Source organism: Lontra canadensis, unplaced genomic scaffold (assembly GCF_010015895.1).
Source record: "Lontra canadensis isolate GAN:19392208 unplaced genomic scaffold, GSC_riverotter_1.0 scaffold90, whole genome shotgun sequence".
NCBI classification, from domain to species: Eukaryota; Metazoa; Chordata; class Mammalia; order Carnivora; family Mustelidae; genus Lontra; species Lontra canadensis.
In genome coordinates this window covers 7,991,467-8,010,075 of record NW_022631084.1, presented here as the reverse complement: position 1 = coordinate 8,010,075, position 18,609 = coordinate 7,991,467, and the positions used below count along the sequence as shown (strand labels likewise).

General features: G+C 38.5%; 2 protein-coding genes across 4 annotated transcripts in view; one reads left to right on the top strand and one right to left on the bottom strand.

The window, feature by feature from the left end:
* The first annotated feature begins 85 nt into the window (after positions 1-85).
* LRRC34 (leucine rich repeat containing 34) lies at positions 86-17,207 on the top strand. Of its 3 annotated transcripts, none has more exons than XM_032836129.1 (11): positions 86-171; positions 3,892-4,012; positions 4,552-4,670; positions 4,767-4,831; positions 6,054-6,137; positions 9,236-9,364; positions 11,198-11,293; positions 13,687-13,841; positions 14,222-14,377; positions 15,568-15,694; positions 16,949-17,207. In XM_032836129.1, the coding sequence occupies exons 2-11, from the start codon at positions 3,939-3,941 to the stop codon at positions 17,150-17,152; spliced, it is 1,209 nt and encodes a 402-aa protein (XP_032692020.1). In that variant the 5' UTR covers positions 86-171; positions 3,892-3,938; the 3' UTR covers positions 17,153-17,207. The 3 variants fall into 3 exon arrangements, with proteins under 3 accessions (XP_032692020.1, XP_032692021.1, XP_032692022.1); XM_032836130.1 differs by lacking the exon at positions 86-171 and adding an exon at positions 317-426; XM_032836131.1 differs by lacking the exons at positions 86-171; positions 6,054-6,137 and adding an exon at positions 317-426.
* Positions 7,466-18,609, bottom strand: part of MYNN (myoneurin) — a 38,855-nt gene continuing 27,711 nt past the window's right edge. Inside the window, exon 10 of the transcript XR_004380137.1 lies at positions 7,466-7,654. The gene's annotated coding sequence lies outside the window, so the exon portion shown is untranslated. The remainder of the gene's footprint in view (positions 7,655-18,609) is intronic.

Here is an 18,609-nt window from a genome sequence, read left to right as displayed (position 1 = left end):
ACTGGGCAGGCGCATGCGCGCCGTCGTCATGCCAACGCTTCCGCGGCAGCCTAGGGGTGAAGAGGAATATGTGGGGCCGCCAGAAGGAGACCGCGGGGCCTGGGCCTGGGTCCCCCACTCCCGTACCCACGACAACCCCTAATCCGTCCTCGGCCCCCGCGGACGGTAGTGGTAAGAAATCGGATGTCCTTCGGCGCCCGCCCGGCCCACGGGAAGTGCAGGAGGCGTCTCCGGCCCCAGCGGCAGGGTCGCTGGCACAGCCCGTTCCTCCCAGCGGGCTGCCAGCTGGAGGCGGTGTGGCAGGCGGGCGCCCCTGGGAACCTCAGCTGCGGCCAGAACTTTGGGGCCCCCAAATGTGGGTGGGAAGGGAGCCCCAAGTTACCCCGATGGGTCTGCCCTTCACACTAGCCATTGTCCTGGAGGAAGGTGTGTCTGTTGCTTTACCCTTATCAGAGTCTCCGGGAAAGTTCTGGGGCCCTTTATTTGGGGAAGTTCCAGAAAGCAGGGCCTAGGTGGGCAAGAGGGCCTTGAGACCGTTCTGACTTGGTATCTATGTCACCTCCGTTTTAAATATTTCTGCAACCGTGAATGATCTCTAGCAAATTAAGCATAGCCTGCACCTCCCTCCTCTTGCCACCATTTCCATTTTGGATGTTTGTATTAATGTGCCTATAGATTCGGAAATGTGCTAGAAGACTATCCTTGAGATGGGCACCGTGCTCTGCTTTTAGCATAAGAGGAAATTTAAGATGGGAGAATTAAGATAACTTGTTCAAAGTCACACAGCTGATCCTGGGCAACCACCCCAGGCTGACTCACTCCCAACCCTTAGATTTTCTGGTATTTGGCTGTTCCAGTATAGAAGGGCTTAGGGGACCACCTCCAAAATGAGCCCTTTCTTTAGAAATTTTAAAACGTGCTGCCCGGTGAAAAATATTTGGAATACAAGAAAAATGACATTTGAGTTAGATTCTTTATATTTTCTTGTGTAACTGGTTAGTCTTAGTTTTAGCTTTACAATTTGAAGATGGATTTATTATTCTCCCCTAAGATGAATACAGGAAATAAATTTTTGGTACCATAAAATCCTGACATACAACATGAAAGAGCATAGCAGAAAAATATAGCAGAAAATTTTAAATACTTTAAATCCATGGTTAGGTAATAAGAATTTCCTTTTCCTTTTCCTTTTCTTTTCTCCCTCCTCCCCCCCACCCTTAAAAAAAAAAAAAGATTTTATCTATTTATTTGCAAGAGAGAGCACAAGCTGAGGAGAGAGACAGAGGGAGGAAACAGACTCCTAGCTGAGCAGGGACCCCAACATGGGGCTGGACCCCAGGATTGTGACCTGAGCTGCAGGCAGATGCTTAACCCACTGAGCCACCCCGGAGCTCTTAAGAATTTTCCTGTAACTTTCTTTAGCTATATTAGCTTGTAGTCTAAGATTCCTTCCCTCAGAGAAACATGAGTTCTAAGTCGTGAAAAGTTTCTTATGCACATCCTGGGTGTGGTGCAGCCAGCTGAGGGCAGGCTCAGTCTTTGCTTTTTAATACCAAGGAAGGTAGTAGCCAGAAGGGAGAAAAGAAGCCTGGTGGGAGCCCAGCTCCAACAAGTAAATTTGTTACAGATCAATTTGCTGTGTTGTCTGTGGAGAATGCTAAAGTAGCATTTTGTAGCTTGAACTCTGTGTGAACCATGGTCACATAAGTCTGGGAAACGGAATATTTTTATTCTCCCTTCTCTTCAGGCTCAACAATTTGAAGTCTTTGTGCCCTTGAGTGTTGTAAATGTCCTGAGAAGTATTATAGAGGTCTGTTTAGCTTTAATTCAGAACTTCCCAAATGTATATGACAATAAAATCTATTCTATTTAGAACATGTTTGATCATCTTATGAAAGATTTGTATTCTGAAGAACAGTTTGGGAAATATTGTGCTAAAATGTTATTTAGATTCATGGAAATTTCCTAAAATAAGGGTTTCTTATATACATCAACCCATAAGACAGGAAATTCTGTTGACATTAAAATTTTTCCAAGGCTGACATGGGAAAACTCTATGTTAACTGAAAAGATATAGAACTGTACTGAAATATTCCAATTTTTAAAAAAAGGCTAATATGTACATAATTGAGAAAATAAGGAGGAAATACCCAGAGACCTTAATTGTAATGGTTCTTTAACATAGGATTGCTGATAATTATTTCCTTTCGATATTGAAATTTCCAACTTGTCTGGAATAAGTGGGTTAAATTAAATTTTTAAAAGCTGATTTAAAAGATGGGGCACCTGGGTGGCTCAGTGGGTTAAAGCCTCTGCTTTCAGCTCGGGTCATGATCCTAGGGTCGTGGGATCGAGCCCCACATGGGGCTCTCTGCTCAGCGGGGAGCCTGCTTCTCCCTCTCTCTCTCTGCCTACTTGTGATCTCTGTCTGTCAAATAAATAAATAAAATCTTTAAAAGCTGATTTAAAAGAAAACTATTAAGAAAAGTTTAGTGCTTTCATTTTTAATGTAATGTTCCTCATTTTAAATCTTGTTCTGCAAGTTTGTTTAGCAAACTCTTTGAGTTCATACAGTACAGAAATCTCAGCAAAGTACATCTCTTGAGATGCAGAAACTCAGAGGCTGGCTCCTGAAGACCCCAAGCTGGTTGAGTAGTGAGATCTCTGAGCACAGATTTTTATTTTTATTTTTTTATTTTATTATTATTTTTTTAAGAGTCCTATACAGGGGCACCTGGGTGGCTCAGTGGGTTAAGCGTCTGCCTTCGGCTCAGGTCATGATCTCAGAGTCCTGGGATCAAGCCCCGCATCGGGCTCTCTGCTCAGTGGGGAGTTTGCTTTTCCTTCTCTCTCTGCCTGCCTCTCTGCCTGCTTGTGATCTCTGTCAAATAAATAATTAAAATCTTAAAAAAAAAAAAAAAAGACCTATACAAAAGATAAGACAGAAAACAAAGATAGTGGTAGGTGCTTCTAAGAAGAGGAACAACATCACTTCTACCCGCAGAAGGCTTGGGTCTTCCAAAGATCCTTGTAAATTAATATCCAAAACAGTAAGACCATTAAGGAAAGCTTCAGGCATAACAGAGGAAGGAGATTTCAACTCCTGCTTTGTTTCTATCATCTTTATTAAGGACTGAACAGAGAAAAATCAACCTTTACAAAGAGGAAGTGAAAGGCCAGGGTAGGTGAAGAGCTTCTCTGAGTCTGGCCTCAACTCAGCTTTAGGAGGAACCGACAGAGCTGTAGTCAGAGATGCCATCAACGTGCATGTGTAGAGGGTATCCAGGGAGCCTTGGGGACTCACGGATTTTTCAGATCCTTTTTGAGTTTAGATCCTCTGATTAAAATGTTTTTATTTGATTAAAATAAAAAAATTTTAAATAAATTTTTATTTTAAATATTTTTATATTTTAATATTTTTAATAATATTTAAGAAAATAAAAAATTTTTATTTGACATCCTGTTAAGAAAACGTGAGTCCCCTAACCCAGTGTGGTAGAGTGGGAAGAGGCTTTGGAGTCTGTTTTTTATACTCTACCCTTATTAGCTGTATGATTTTGGACAAAATCTTTAATTTCTCTGAATATCCTTTTCCTCTGCTACCAGGATGTTCTTCTTTGTGTCACTTACAAGTTAGTGTCTGCCTAGCCTCAGTGAGTGTTCCTATGGCCCTGCTTCTCCAAACAGCATTTTTATTCCCCCTAATTCCTTCTATTTTCTTCCTTTCTCTAGTCTTAATTCTTTTGCCCTTTCTTCCTCACTCCTGACTCTATACATACACATTCTTATCTTTGAAGAAGTGTAATTTTTTGGGAGGGGAAGGAGTGGGGACAGGAAAGGTCCTGATATCATTTATATGTGATGAAGAGTAATGCACTTATTTTTCAAAAGCTCCAGAAGTTACTGGCCATCTCCAGGAAACTTACTATAATCTTTGTATGGAAAAGTCCCAGAAAATTAATTATTTTATATTGCATATACTCCAAGAAGTCGATGAAGAACTCGAAAAGGGGTAAGGAAGACAAATACTTGATTACATAAGTAGTATTCACTGACCTCCTTCTGTATGAAAATCCTGGAATACTGAGTGATTTGTTTAAAGTGATTTGTCCATGGCTTTTAAAAGAGATCTACCTTTTGATTTAGAACAGTGGCTGATGGACACTGTTAGCTGGTCTTGGAGGTAGCAGAGTACACAAGGAAAAACAGTAGTTCAGTGGCCTCCAAGTCTAGCCTTCCGATTTGTCCTGAACTCCTGGGAGCTGGATTTATTTGTGAAAATATTGAAGTCTTTGATGTGATTACCTATCAGGAGGAGTGTGTGTGTGTGTGTGTGTGTGTGTGAGAGAGAGAGAGAGAGAGAGAATAAAATTATATACTATAGGAGTATTTACAAAATCTGTTGAATATTCAGTCGTCTTAAGTTACTTGGTATAAATCTGTATTGTGATACATACTTGGTTTCAGTAAATGCTATTCATGATGTTACTATTTATATAGGGGGAAAATACTTCTATTTCTTTAGTGGGTTTCTTTTTTGCATTTTAATAGGTCAGAAGGAATCACATTAAATATTGCTGGTAACAGTCGCTTAATGCCAGAAGAAAGAGTAACAGGCAAAGATTTTTGGATTCTTTTCAGAATTTTAAAGAAGAATCCATATATCAGTGGTATATGTCTCCTTAAAAATCATTACCTCTTTAATTTTCCTGATTTTAATTATTCAGTATAAGGAATATCAGTCTGTATTCATCCGTGTTCTTCAGGTTTGGATGTTAGATATAACCTCATAAGTGATGTTGGTGCATACTATGCTGCAAGACTGCTTCAGGTATTTTACTACAAAATGTTGTTAGTTCTTTTTGTTTTCTTCCAGGAGTCAGTTAAGAACCAGTACTTTTTCTTTGGAAGGTACATGGTTTGAGTACCTCAAGTCTGCTAAGTTAATAACCCTTTATTGCAGACTTCTTTGAAGATGCCCATGCTGAAATGCTGCACTGTGGTTGCATTTCATTTAAGAGAGACAGTGGGGTCCAAAAAAAAAAAAAAAGTGTGGTCCACCAATCAGAGTAGGTGTACTTTAAGAAAAGGCTTTGTTTCAACCTCAGAAGATTGGCAAATATAGGTATGTGTTTGTATTTTCAGTTAAAATGTTTAAAGCAGCATTATCACTATTGTTTAAATTGGCTATTTAAGTTCCTAACTACTTTCCCCAATCGCTAAATATACTTGTAATGAGCTTAAAAATGATCTTAAAATTCTCATGTCCATGAGGGGCACCTGAGTGGCTCAGTCCTTAAGCGTCTGCCTTCAGCTCAGGTCATGATTCCTGTGTCCTGGATAGAGCCCCACATCGGGCTCCCTGCTTGGCAGGAAGCCTACTTCTCCCTCTCCCTCTCCTCTGCCCTTGTGTTCCTTCCCTTGCTGTGTATCCCTCTGTTAAATAAATAAATAAAATCTTAAAAAAAATTTCTCCTATCCATGAGATGGCACACAGCACAAGGACAGAGTGAAGATTAAGAAATATGAACTAATTCTCAGCAATTACAAAAATGTTGCAAAAATCACCAAAATGTTCTTAAGTTTTCTTAATTCTGTTTGCAGTGAAACCACCTAGTCTAGCGGCACACACAAAATGCTAGTCTTGCAAAATGTCCAGGGTCCTGACCTTGCACTGTATTTACAACACTTGAAATAAACTAAAAACCCACTTGTGTATTTAAATGTTCTTGGTAGATTGCTGGCAACTAGAGCTCCTAAGTCATCTTTTGCAAACTTGTACACTATGGTTAAATAAAGGGCATTCATACTTTGAATAATTGATCAAAATAGAATAGTCTTTTTCTTTCACCTACATTGCAATTATGTTTAAATGAGCATGATGATTCCCACAGCCCACCCCACCCCAATGGTAGCTTTTTGTTGGACTTGGAGATTTTCTGTTACAAAGATTTTCTTTGGAGGTAAATTCTTTTACTTAAATAAAGCAGCGCCTGTATTTTTTTTCCTTAATAATTACATATGTAATAGCTTCTTTTCTCTTCTTATTATAGAAGCAACATAAACTCATTTACTTAAACCTTATGTTTAATGATATTGGGCCAGAAGGTGGAGAATTGATTGCTAAAGCACTACATGTAAGCATTTATATACCTCAAACATTTTCTTTTGGAATTTTAACTTCTGATAGCTTGTAATTAACCAAAATGTTATTGTGAACTCATTATTGTGCAAATATGTATTTTTATTACACTTCATTTTATTAAAATGTAATATTACATGAGCATTTTTGAACTCATTTTTAAAAAGCTTTAAGATACTTAGCATACATAAGAACTTACTTTTTCTCCATCAAAATTTAAGATTTTTGTTCAGTGGGTTTTTGTATATTCAGAATTGCATGTCCATCACTGTTTTTAGAACATTTCATCCCCCAAAGAAACCGTGTACACATTAGCAATCCTTCTCTATGCTTCTTTCACCCTCCCAGCCCCTGGCAGTCACTAATCTATGTTCCATCTAATAGATTGCCTATTCTGGACATTTCACATAAATGGAATCTTAAAATATGTGGTCTCCTGATGAACCTTGAAAGCTTAATGCTTTCAAGGTTCATCTGTATTGTAACATACTTGATTCTTATTGCCAAATAATATTCCATTGTTTGGATATATCCTATTCATCCATCAGTTAAGGACATTTAGGTTTCCACTTTTTGTCTACAATAATGTATGATGAATATTTGCACATTTTTGTATGCATGTTTTCAGTTTTCTTAGGTATATACCTAAAAGTGTAACTTCTAGATCGTTTGGTAACTGTTCAACTGTTTTCCAAACTGTCTTTTTACAAGTCCAACACTGTAGGAGTGTCCTCGTTTCTCTACATCCAGCACTTGTTACTGTCTTCTTGATTTTAGCCATCCTAGTAGATATGCAGAGGTTTTTGGGATTTGATTTGCATTCCCATCATGAATAACGAGGCTTAGCATTTTTTCATATGGCATTGTTTGGAAAAAATGTCTGTTCAAAGCCCATGTCTAGTTGTCTTTTTAAATGCTGATTTTTAAATGCTAGTCTGTATGTTCTGGATATAAGTCTCTTATACATGATCTGCAAATGTTTTCTGTCATTCTCTGGATTGCCTTTTCACTTCCTTCATGGTATCCTCTGAAGCACAAAATTAATTTTGATAAAGTTCAACTTTTTTTCCTTTGTGCTTTTGGTGTTATATCTAAGACCTTGCCTATCTCAAAATCATTAAGATTTATATTTGCATATTCTAACAGTTTGTTTTTAGCTCCTTTGTTTAGTTCTTTGATCCATTTTGAGTTAATTTTTGTATATGGTGTGAGGTAGGAGTCTAACTTCTTCTGCATGTGGATATCCAGTTGTCCCAACACTATTTAAGATTATTCCTCCCCCATTAATTTTCTTGATGCCCTTGTCAAAAATTGATTACAGTTTCTCTACTCTTCATTCTATTCTATTAACCTGTATGTCTGTTCTTATGTCAGTCCCACACAATCTTGATTACTGTAGTCTGTAGTCAGTTTTGAAGTCAAGAAGTGAGTCCTTTTTGTTGTTTCAAGATGTGTTGGCTCTTCTGGGTCCTTTGCATTTCCGTATGAATTTTAAGACCAGTTTATCAATTTCTGCAAGAAAAACAAGGATTTTTTTTTATAAGATTTTATTTATTTGACAGAAATCACAAGTAGGCAGAGAGAGGAAGAAGCAGGCTCCCCGCCAAGCAGAGAGCCCGATGCTGGGCTCGATCCCAGCACCCTGAGATCATGACCAGAGCCGAAGGCAGAGGCTTTAACCCACTGAGCCACCCAGGTGCCCCCCAAAACAAGGATTTTGAGAGAGTTTCTTTCAATCTTTAGAAAATTTGGGGAGTACTGTCATCCTAACAGTATTGTCTTCTGATTCATGACGTGGGATGTGTTTTCATTTATTTATATCTTTCATTTCCTTCAACAGTGTTTTGTTTTTAATGTACAGGTCTTGATTTTGCTAAATTTACTCCTAATACTTTATTAACTTTTTGATGCTACTATAAATGGGACAGTCTTTTTTTTTTTTTTTTAATATTTTATTTGACAGATACAACAAGAGGGGGAACACAAGCAGGGGGAGTGGGAGAGGGAAAAGCAAGCTTCCCGCTGAGCAAGGAGCCCCATGCGGGGCTAGATCCCAGGACACCGGGATCATGACCTAAGCCGAAGGCAAATGCTTAACCGACTGAGGCACCCAGGTGCCCCTAAATGGGAGTCTTAATTTCAGTTTTGGAGTGTTCATTGCTAGTGTGTAGAAATACAATTGATTTTTATATATTGGTGGTGTGTCCTGCAGTCTTGCTGAACGCACTAGTTCTAACAACTTTTTTAGGTGGATTCCTTAGGATTTTTCATGTATAATATCCTGTTATACGCAGACATAGTTTTCTTCTCCAATGTGGGTGCCTTTTTTTCTTTTCCTTGCCTAACTGCCTCATCTAGAACCTGCAGTACACTGTTAAATGGCATTATTAACAGTGGACCTCCTTGCCTTCTTCCTGTTAAGGGGTTTCAGTTATTTGCAGTTATGTCCTCTACTATTTATTAGGACACTGAAATGTCTAATTTTCTTTGTGAAAGAATTATCAAGAGTGAAATGAGAGGAGTTAAACTTTGCAAGTGTCTGAGGAATTACATTCCTTTAAAAGTGATGGAGAATATAAAGTGATTGCTTAATGGGTATAGGGTCTCCTTTGTTGGGGGTGGGAGGGTGAAGTGTTTTCGAAACTAGCTAGGTGATGGTCCTTGAACATTGTGAGCATTGTGAACCTATACATTGTGAACTTATTAAAAACATAACATTGTGAACTTATTAAAAACCAGTGAATTGTATACTTTAAAATGGTTTACTTTGGGTTATGTGAATTTCACCTAAAAAAAAAAGTGGTATAATTTTCTTAAAAACGAATCTATAGATTTCTCAATGAAAGGAAAACTTATAAAATCTGCTTCATTTACTGGGCATCTGTTTCCTGGGCATTCTTTCCAGCAAAAAATTAAACCAGATTTTTATCTTATTGGGAAACTAAATGTTATTTTTAAGGAATATCCTATTCTATCTCCATGAAACCATGAAAACTTGAGTCTGCAAATAGTAAAAGTCTGCTAACTGATGTAATCAAGAAAAAATTTTGTGGAATACAAATTTAATGAAGTTTTGATTCTTTTTCTTTTCAGAAGAATACAACTCTGAAATACCTAAGAATGACTGGAAACAAGATTGAAAATAAAGGTGGAATGTTTTTTGCTGCAATGCTACAAATTAATTCATCTTTAGAAAAATTAGATTTGGGTGACTGTGACCTGGTAAGTAAAATTGTTGAGAAAAATCACCCACGTACTGCATCGATCTCCTTGGAAATAGGATAAGGAATTGTTGAAGAGATCAGCTAAATGAGAGTCTTATGACTGATTAAGCTTGTCCCTAATATCTAATATCAGGGAAAAAAAGATTTTTTTTTTGTTTTGCTTTGATTTACTATTAGGCATATCAGTGTTATTAATAAGATTGTATTAAATAATACTATAGAGGAATAACTAGAATAAAATTCTTCCCAAGCTTCTATCTATAACCCTTCTTAACTTATACAGGACTTTTTGAGAAAAAAAAAAATGTTAATTGAAAAAACGCTACTTCATTAGAAAGCCTATATTCTAGTTGGGAAAATATCAAAGAGAAAAGTGCTACAAAGATAGCTAAGTACTCTGTCTGGTAGGAGGTAATCTGCATGATAGCATGGTCGCCTAGTATCTGAGGAACTACCTTGGAAACGGTCCATGGCAGAACATCCCAGGCAGGGGTCCAGCACACACACACTCTAAGATAGTGCTACCCTGACTATGGTATGGGTAGCACAGCTATTACAGATAGAGGTAATTTTACTACTCATGTATTTATTTTTACAGATGCTCTATTTTGAGGAATTAGTTTTCCATTTATGGTTGTGATAGAACTTTAAAGTGGGAAAAGTGAGTTGATTTAATAGAAAACTATTAAGTAAACAGTAAAACTGATAGTATTATATGGCAGAAATCATGAGTGGTACGTGAATAATGAAAGGCTGAGTCTGGCAGGTTTTAAGAACTGAAAAGCCAGAGTGGCTAGTCAGAGTATCTCAAAGTGTGGGTGAGAGTGTGCAGAGGCCAGATCAAGCAGTGCTGTATGGGTTGTGGGTCAAGGCCAGGGGAAAAGGGGATTGGGTTCTAAATACATCTCATAAGGCTTTGAGTGGTGATGTGATTTGATTTGTCCTTTAAAAAATAGATCACTCTGGGGCACCTGGGTGGCTCAGTGGGTTAAAGCCTCTGCCTTCAGCTCAGGTCATGATCCCGGGGTCCTGGGATCGAGCCCCGAATCAGGCTCTCTGCTCAGCATGGAGCCTGCTTCCTCCTCTCTCTCTGCCTGCCTGCCTGCCTGTGATCTCTGTCAAAAAAAAAAAAAAATCACTCTGGTTTCTGTGGGGAATTAGAGGGTAGCAAGAAGCTCACTGACCACTTAAAGTTATGGTCCAGGTGGGTTAAAAGGACTGGGGGTGGGTGGTGGCACACAGATGGGTTAATCTGAGACCCCTTTTAGAGACAATCTCTAAGACTTACTGATTATTTGGATGGGAGGGTAAGTAGACTGGTGAAGAGGAGGCCCAGGTTTCCTAGTGTTACAGCTGGGGGTGTGTGGTGATGTCCAACACAGAAATCAGGGAGAATTAGGCCCTTCCAATAAGGTATTTCCACTGCACACACACTGAAAGTAACGAGTATGCACATAAAAGAATGCTTTCACAAGGTCTGTTCTAAGTAGTGTAGAGCCCTAGCTGGGATCTGCATGTGTGTCTGGGTATCCGAGGCCGGAAACACACAGAAACTTGAGGACTCAGGAGCGAACCTAGAGGTGAATGTCCTAAGAAATAGATACTGAAACTTTAAGAAACTCCCTGTGCATGTTATAGATTTTAGGGCAGGGAGAAAAGAACATAGTAACAATTTACTTCTGAGTTTGATCAAACTATAATTCAGGGTTTACAGTTCTGACAGATAAATAAAATCTTAAAATACAGTTTATTTCTCTGAATCTAGATTACTGATTTTGAAATAGGGAGATTATATACTTTGTCAGCTCCTTAACGAATTTACTGTTTCTAGGGAATGCAAAGTGTGATAGCATTTGCTACAGTCCTAATGCAAAACCAAACAATTAAGGGAATAAACCTAAACCGACCTATACTGTATGGTGAACAGGTATGTATTCAAAGTGATGACAGCTAATATTACATGTGAAAAAAACGAAGGTACTATTTACTGAAGGTTATTTCAAGGTTCATATTTTTAGAATTTACTGTATTTACAAAGAACTTACTTGAAGAAAAATTGAGTTAAATTATGATTTTAGATGTTGTTTATTTAAGCAGTAAACAGGTTTTTTTTCTTTCTTGTAAACTCAGATTAACGGTGAGTAAACCTGTAAAGAGGCAAAGTAGTCAAGACGAAAACAATGATTAAAGTTTTAAAGGCTGTGAATTTTGTTGTTATTTTACTATCACTAAACTGCTTTGAAATCATGAGTAACAGTGGCAGAATGTGTGTGAAGTCTGGACTTGATCCTATAGGTAAGCTGCAAGCTGGAGACAAGATGATGAGTAAAAACATGGTAGTTGCTTTCAAGGCTTCTCCGTGTTCTTTAACATTCTTTCAGAAGTGGCAGACAAGGTTCTCAGAACGAGGACATGAGATTTGAAGGCTAAATCAAAATGTTCTGATTAAAGCCTTGAGGAAATAAGTATGTTAAACTATGTGAAATCACATTAGAAACACCATTCCTCTTTTAAGTGTGTTGAGTGGTGTCATTATTCCCAAATCCGAGAATAGTTAAGAAAAGCCCAAGGTCTTTCTCAGGTGCAGGCCCTTGCTCTTAGCCCAGTCCTTCTAGCAGTCAGCTAAACTCCAGGCTGCTTTCTTTTCCTCTCCAAGGCAGCCACTCTCTGTCCCTCTGAGTCCTAGTCTCTTCAGTGGCTGTGGAGTAGAGTCCTGGGCTTCTTCATACTTTGCTGTTCCCAAACATAAGCCTGCAAACCTATTCCATTTCACTATCTGGGGAGCATGGAAAGATACTGATGCCAGGTGCCATCCTAAGCAAACTGTCAAAGTTGATAAATGATCTGAAAACACTATTTCTGATTTTTAGTTCCCTTCCTTAATAAGGGTGGTCCCTCAACCAAATTTCTTGATCTAAAAAAAAAAAACCAAACCACAATCAAAGCATAAAACACAAACATGTATCCTGTCCCGTTCCAGGCACCATGCAGAGCAACACTGGACCCCCTACGTGGTCAGTTTGCATTTGTTAAGATCCCAAACTATAGCTCCTTTTGGGCCTTTTTCAGTGTCAGCAATAATTTAAATAAATCAGATACAGGATTATAGACTACTGAACAATAAAAAAATGCTTTATAGTGTTCTATAGATCAGTTATTTTATGCTAGGGACTTTTTTGTTAATTGTGAGGGAAGTTTAATTTTACCTACCTTACAGATAAGGAAACAGACTTAGCTAGATGAAATCATTTGCCCAAAGTCAGGCAGCTAGTATAGAGCTAGTATTTGGACAGTTTTCTCATAAAGTTCATATACTTTTATTACAAAACTCATGTACTGTCTGCTACTGCTACATGATTTAACTTTTGTAGTTTTTCTCAGTTATTATGTAGAAGTACATAATTTGAGCATACAGAGATATCCATGTTCGTGATCAGCATTTCCAGTGACTGTAAAACTTACAAATACAGCAATCTGGGGACACCTGGGTGGCTCAGTCGGTTAAACATCAGACTCCTGATCTCAGCTAAGGTCTTAATCTCAGGGTCATGAATTCAAGCCCTGCGTTGGGCTCCTTGCTGGGCATGAAGCTTACTTAAAAAGAAAAAAAGCAGCAATCAAGTAAGAGGACTTCTTACCATAAAATACTGACCCATTCATTTTAAGACCTGCTTTGACTTTGTTAAAAAAAAGTGCTTGGTATTCAAATCCTCATTGATGTTACATACTTTTTGCCTGGAAGGAGCTAGAGTTTGGAATTAAAAATAAGTCTTCCAGTGACTGGAAATGTATTTAGAGATTTGGGATGATTATAAAAAGGAAGAATTGGGTATCACAGGTCTCAGTGTATTTTTAAAATAGAACCAACATTGAGAAATGGCTTTATATTTTATCCATAAAGAGTGGAGATCAAGAGTAAAGTTCAGGAACATATGGGTATAAGAAACATCTGGAGATTCTTGAAAGGACAACAGTAAGGGAGCTTAATATGTGCAATATATCATGGGGCCAATCACCCCCGCCCAACCTGCCTTCTGGAGTGATTGTTTAGAACGGACTTTTTAAAACCAGCCTATTTACATCACTTAGTCACTGTACTTTCCAAATGCCTGCTGCTGGTTTTTAAAATGATAAAGTATCACTTGTGGTAAAAGTGATTTTTCTTAAAAACCAAGCCAAAGCAAATACAAATTATAGGCTAATAGTCTCAACTGGTATCTTTTTAAAAAGCTAATTTAAGTAACTTAGCATATATTTGGTACAGCTTCAAATGTACAGCTTCAAAACTGTATTTTAGAATAAGATTTTACCTATTTTTAGGAAGAATCCACAGTTCATCTAGGCCACATGTTGAAAGAAAATCACTGCCTTGTTGAACTACACGTGTGTAAGCATAATATAAAAAACTGTGGTATGAAACAGTTATGTGACGCACTGTATCTGAACAGAAGCCTACGCTACCTTGATGTCAGCTGGTAAGTGATAATACATTATAAGTCCTGGGAATAATCTATGTAAATATTCATGATACCGAGGCTACACTGTTAAGACAGTAATTCCAAAGATCAGAAGATACAACCATTGTTGTCAACTTTTTGTACTAAGCTTTAGTATCTAGTTTATATTGATTATTTTATCTCAACAATGTGAATGGAGCATTTAATCATGAGTAAACCAGAATGGAGCAACATTTTATAGCAAATTTTCATTAACTTTTTTGGAAACTGAGTGATTAAAATCTTTTACTAAACTAGAAAAATAATGTTCTATACAACAATTCTGAGGCATGTTAATCTCTGTGACTAAAAGAATACTTCATATTTTCAAATGTAACCATGTATTCTTCCCTTCCCAGCAATAAAATAACTTGTGACGGAATGGTGTGTTTGGCTGATGTACTGAAAAGCAATACTACCCTGGAAGTACTAGATCTTTCTTTTAACAGAATAGAAAATGCAGGAGCAAAGCATCTCAGTGAAACTCTTGCTTCACACAACAGGAGTCTTAGAGAGTTAGTATGGTTTTGTATTTAATCAAGAGAAAAACTTAAACTTTTAAAATACTAACATCAAGGGGCACCTGGGTGGCTCAGTGGGTTAAAGCCTCTGCCTTCGGCTCAGGTCGTGATCCCAGGGTCCTGGGATCGAGCCCAGCATCCGGCTCTCTGCTCAGTAGGGAGCCTGCTTCCTCTCTCTCTGCCTGCCTCTCTGCCTACTTGTGATCTCTGTCAAATAAATCAATCTTAAAAAAACAAAACAAAACAAAAACAACAACAAAAAAACTAACATTAATCCCCTTAAAACCCAAGATTCATGATGAAATATGAAAAATTTCTAAGCTGACATATTAAACATTTCAATTTTTTTCAAAAGTAATGTCTATTAAAAATTAGATTGATTCTAGGGGCGCCTGGGTGGCTCAGTGGGTTAAGGCCTCTGCCTTCAGCTCAGGTCATGATCCCAGGGTCCTGGGATCGAGCCCCACATCAGGCGCTCTGCTCAGCAGGGAGCCTGCTTCCTCCTCTCTCTGACTGCCTCTCTGCCTACTTGTAATCTCTGTCTGTCAAATAAATAAAATCTTTAAAAAAAAATTAGATTGATTCTAGCATTTATGATTGCTTAAGTTGGAGAAAATTCTTACTGCCTACTGTATTTATCCTGAATTCTATAGAAAAATCATTATGATCAAGACAAAAAAATAATCAAAATATTACTGCAGGACTCTATCCTGAGGGGTGTATTTGTAACCCACCACAAACATTTACTGAATAATAACAGACTATTGGTTTCTAAAATGTAGGTAACTCTACTAGGTACATGAGCATCCACTTAAAAAATGAAGTTTCTTGGGTTTTAGTTAACATTTTTTTTTTTAAGATTTTTATTTATTTATTTGACAGAGATCACAAGTAGGCAGAGAGACAGGCAGAGAGAGGCGGGGAAGCAGGCTCCCTGCTGAGCAGAGAGCCCGCTGCGGGGCTCGATCCCAAGACCCTGGGATCATGACCAGAGCCGAAGGCAGAGGCTTTAACCCACTGAGCCACCCAGGCGCCCCAGTTAGCATTATTCTTAAGTATCTTTACTTCCCAAGATTTTACACAATAAAATATTTACAAAATAAAATAAATGTTGTTGGCTAACTTATGCATCTTCTTTGTGGAAGTATGTATTGGTTTCCAGGGTTATTACTTGTTTCTGATAGGTTGTCAGTAGTCAGCAACAACATACAGGGAGAAGGACTGGTTGCACTTTCACAGTCAATGAAAACAAATCTCACACTCTCGAATGTTTACATTTGGGGAAACCAATTTGATGAGGCTACATGTGTGGTAAGTTTTTTTTCTTCCTTCACTAAAGGCTTTTCCTGGGGTCTTCTCTATAGTGTCAGGCATTTACAGGTGGCCTTGGAAATGATTCCAAAATGTAGTAAGACACTTCAGTTTTGATAAATTTTAACATAAGTCCTAAAAACTAAGCACTGGAAAGTTTTGTGGTTTAAATAGAAGGCAACGAATACCATATATTAATATAGAGATCACTGAATTATACAATCCCAATTCCTCTAAAAAAATATTTTAAAAACCGGAACTACTGATTTATTCTAAATTTGATGTAGCACAATCTCTAGTCTGCTGCCCAATAATTAAACCAAGACATGGAATTTGGAGACCTAGTCTTTTATGTTGCTTTTAGGTTGCTTATGTGAACAGAGCCCTTGATACCACCTGCAAAACAAAAAGCATTGTAACAAATAGTTTTTATTTGGAAAGAATGAAGATGCTAAAATTCTCAATTTGCAAAAAGACTATCCAAAATTCCACCTCCAAAAAGAGTAATAAAATATACTATTTAAACCCTTGATTTCAGAAAAAGATCATATTCTACACACTAGAATGAGTTTGGAATAATAAGCCTAAGCAGAAAACAGCTAAAATTTTAAATTTTTTACTATCTATATATCTTTCTCTATACTCACAATCTTATTAACCAACCATTTTAACATGTTTGTATGACACCCTTAACAAAGATACCAATGATCCTTAAGTGATATACAAAGAAAATTCTACAATGAAGATAGAATTAGGCTACAGCCAGGTCAGCATCTGATACTACAGAAATTGTCTTAGCCTCAATCTATACATTAGCTTCAGGGAGTTCATGAACTCCATACAGCTGTATGCCAAAATCTGGTTGCTTATTTTTCTGTGAAATGGGTCCCTGGCTATCATCAAGATTTTCAAGGCATACACAATTCCCTCCTCCCTCATTTCCAAACCCCTGTAGGACTTGAAAATTTTGACAATGAGACCTTTGGCCCACAAAATCTATAATACAGAGAACTGTTAATTCTGGGAGCCATAAAACAAAATACTTCAAAACTTAGAAGTAACTTTTTCAAGATTATAATTATGTGAAATTAAGTGAATAAAAAGTATATGTAAAAAATACTAAAATTTAGTATTTACTCAGAATATTTTAAACTGAAAATCACAGCTAATCTGAAAATTGCAATTAGCTTATTCATTTTATGGAAATTAAACAATTTTCTTAATGACAGGTTTCTCTTTTCTTAAAAATCATAGGCTTATTCAGACTTAATTCAAATGGGCCGTCTAAAACCAGACAATACAGATGTGGAGCCATTTGTGGTGGATGGACATGTGTATCTTGCAGAAGTCTCCAATGGCCTTAAAAAGCATTACTACTGGAGACCAACTTACGGAGAAGCTTGCACGAACTCACCTAATGCAGGTTTTACTCTTGTACCAGTAGGTGGACATCTATGAAAAACAAGCTCTGAAATTTTCACATTATTTGTCTTATGTTAATATTGCCTATTAAATTCTTATAGAACATCTTACCTTTTATACATTTGAAAAAAATTATATTAAAATGACTTTGTATAACTGTCCACTGTGGAAAAACAGTATCATTGTTTTAAAAGAAATTTTACAGGAGAGGGAAGATGGCAGAGTAGGAGAATCCTAAATTCACCGCCTCCCCGTACCCCGGCCACACATGGTGGCAACTGCTGCATGTACTGCTACTCACTCTGAAAACTACCTGACGGGTGGCAGAACAGATCACCCACAGCTAGGTGTAGATCATCCACAGCTAGGTGTAGCAAGGTCACATCAAAAGCGTAGGAGGTACAGAGCTGCCATCTGCCATCGGTAATGAAACTCCTGGAGTGACCACTCACAAAGGTGAGGGACATTACAGGCGAGGAGGAGCGACCCCACAATGGACACCCTTGGCCCTGAGGACTTGCACTAGGAAGACCAGTCTCCATAATGTCTGGCTTTGAAAATCAGTGTGGCTTAACTCCAGAAGAGCTGGAGGGCTACAGGAAACCAAGTCTTTAAAAGCTAACACATTAAATAACTTGGCCCAAGACAGAGCATAGAAGCAGCAGTTTGAAAAGTGCCTGGGGTATATCTGAGAGAGATTTATCAACTAGTTTTAGGATGTGTACAGGAGGGGCAGGAATCTATAGGAAATAAACAGGAGCTTTCCCTGGGCTTGAAAGTGCTAGTGGGTGCCATTTTTCTTGTCCTCTCCCAGCCTAGACAGTCAGATACTTGTAGAAGCCAGTTCTGACCTTCTCCCCCTACCTTGCTAGCACTGTGTGCCCTGCCCTTCCAACCTGCCCACTGTGGTAGGCACCCCTCCACAGCATCTCCTGCCCTGGGGAGTGGGGAGCTAACCCCACATACCAGTGCACATGCAGATGTTGTAGCCGTGCTTCTCAGCTGCCTCTAGAGGGAGTAAGCCCTACCCCTCAGTGTGTCTGCAGCAGTCACCCTCTCATTCCAGACAGCACTGGGCTGCAACCAGGTCTCACAGTCACCCACACAGGAAACAAGCGCTGCCTACCAGTGAGCCCAGAGCAGGCAATGCGGACCACCGCAGACAGGCTGAGTGCTGGCCCAGTCTGCATGATGTAGAGATGACTAGGGTTTATTAGCCAGCTGTGCAGCAGACAAGCCCTGCCCACCAGTGTGCCCTTAACACTACAGGATGATTACTGAAAACGGTAGGGCAGAGGGCTAGCATCATCCACCAGCACGCCAGCATCCGGCATAGCTCAACCTCAACAAATTCTGGTGACCAGAGAGGGCCATGTTGCAGGTTAACTACAGGACACGTTCCACACAAGGCCACTACTTTCAAGACCAAGAGAAGCAGCTGACTTACGTAATTCACAGAAACACAAAATGAGGAGACACAGGAATACGTCCCA

Excerpts from the sequence above, each read along its gene's own strand:
- LRRC34 (XM_032836130.1), top strand. The coding sequence starts at position 354 with ATGTGGGTGGGAAGGGAGCCCCAAGTTACCCCGATGGGTCTGCCCTTC. Across the intron at positions 4,832-6,053 it reads ATGCTGCAAGACTGCTTCAG|AAGCAACATAAACTCATTTA; the intron begins GTATTTTACTAC and ends TTCTTATTATAG. Across the intron at positions 9,365-11,197 it reads ATTTGGGTGACTGTGACCTG|GGAATGCAAAGTGTGATAGC; the intron begins GTAAGTAAAATT and ends TACTGTTTCTAG.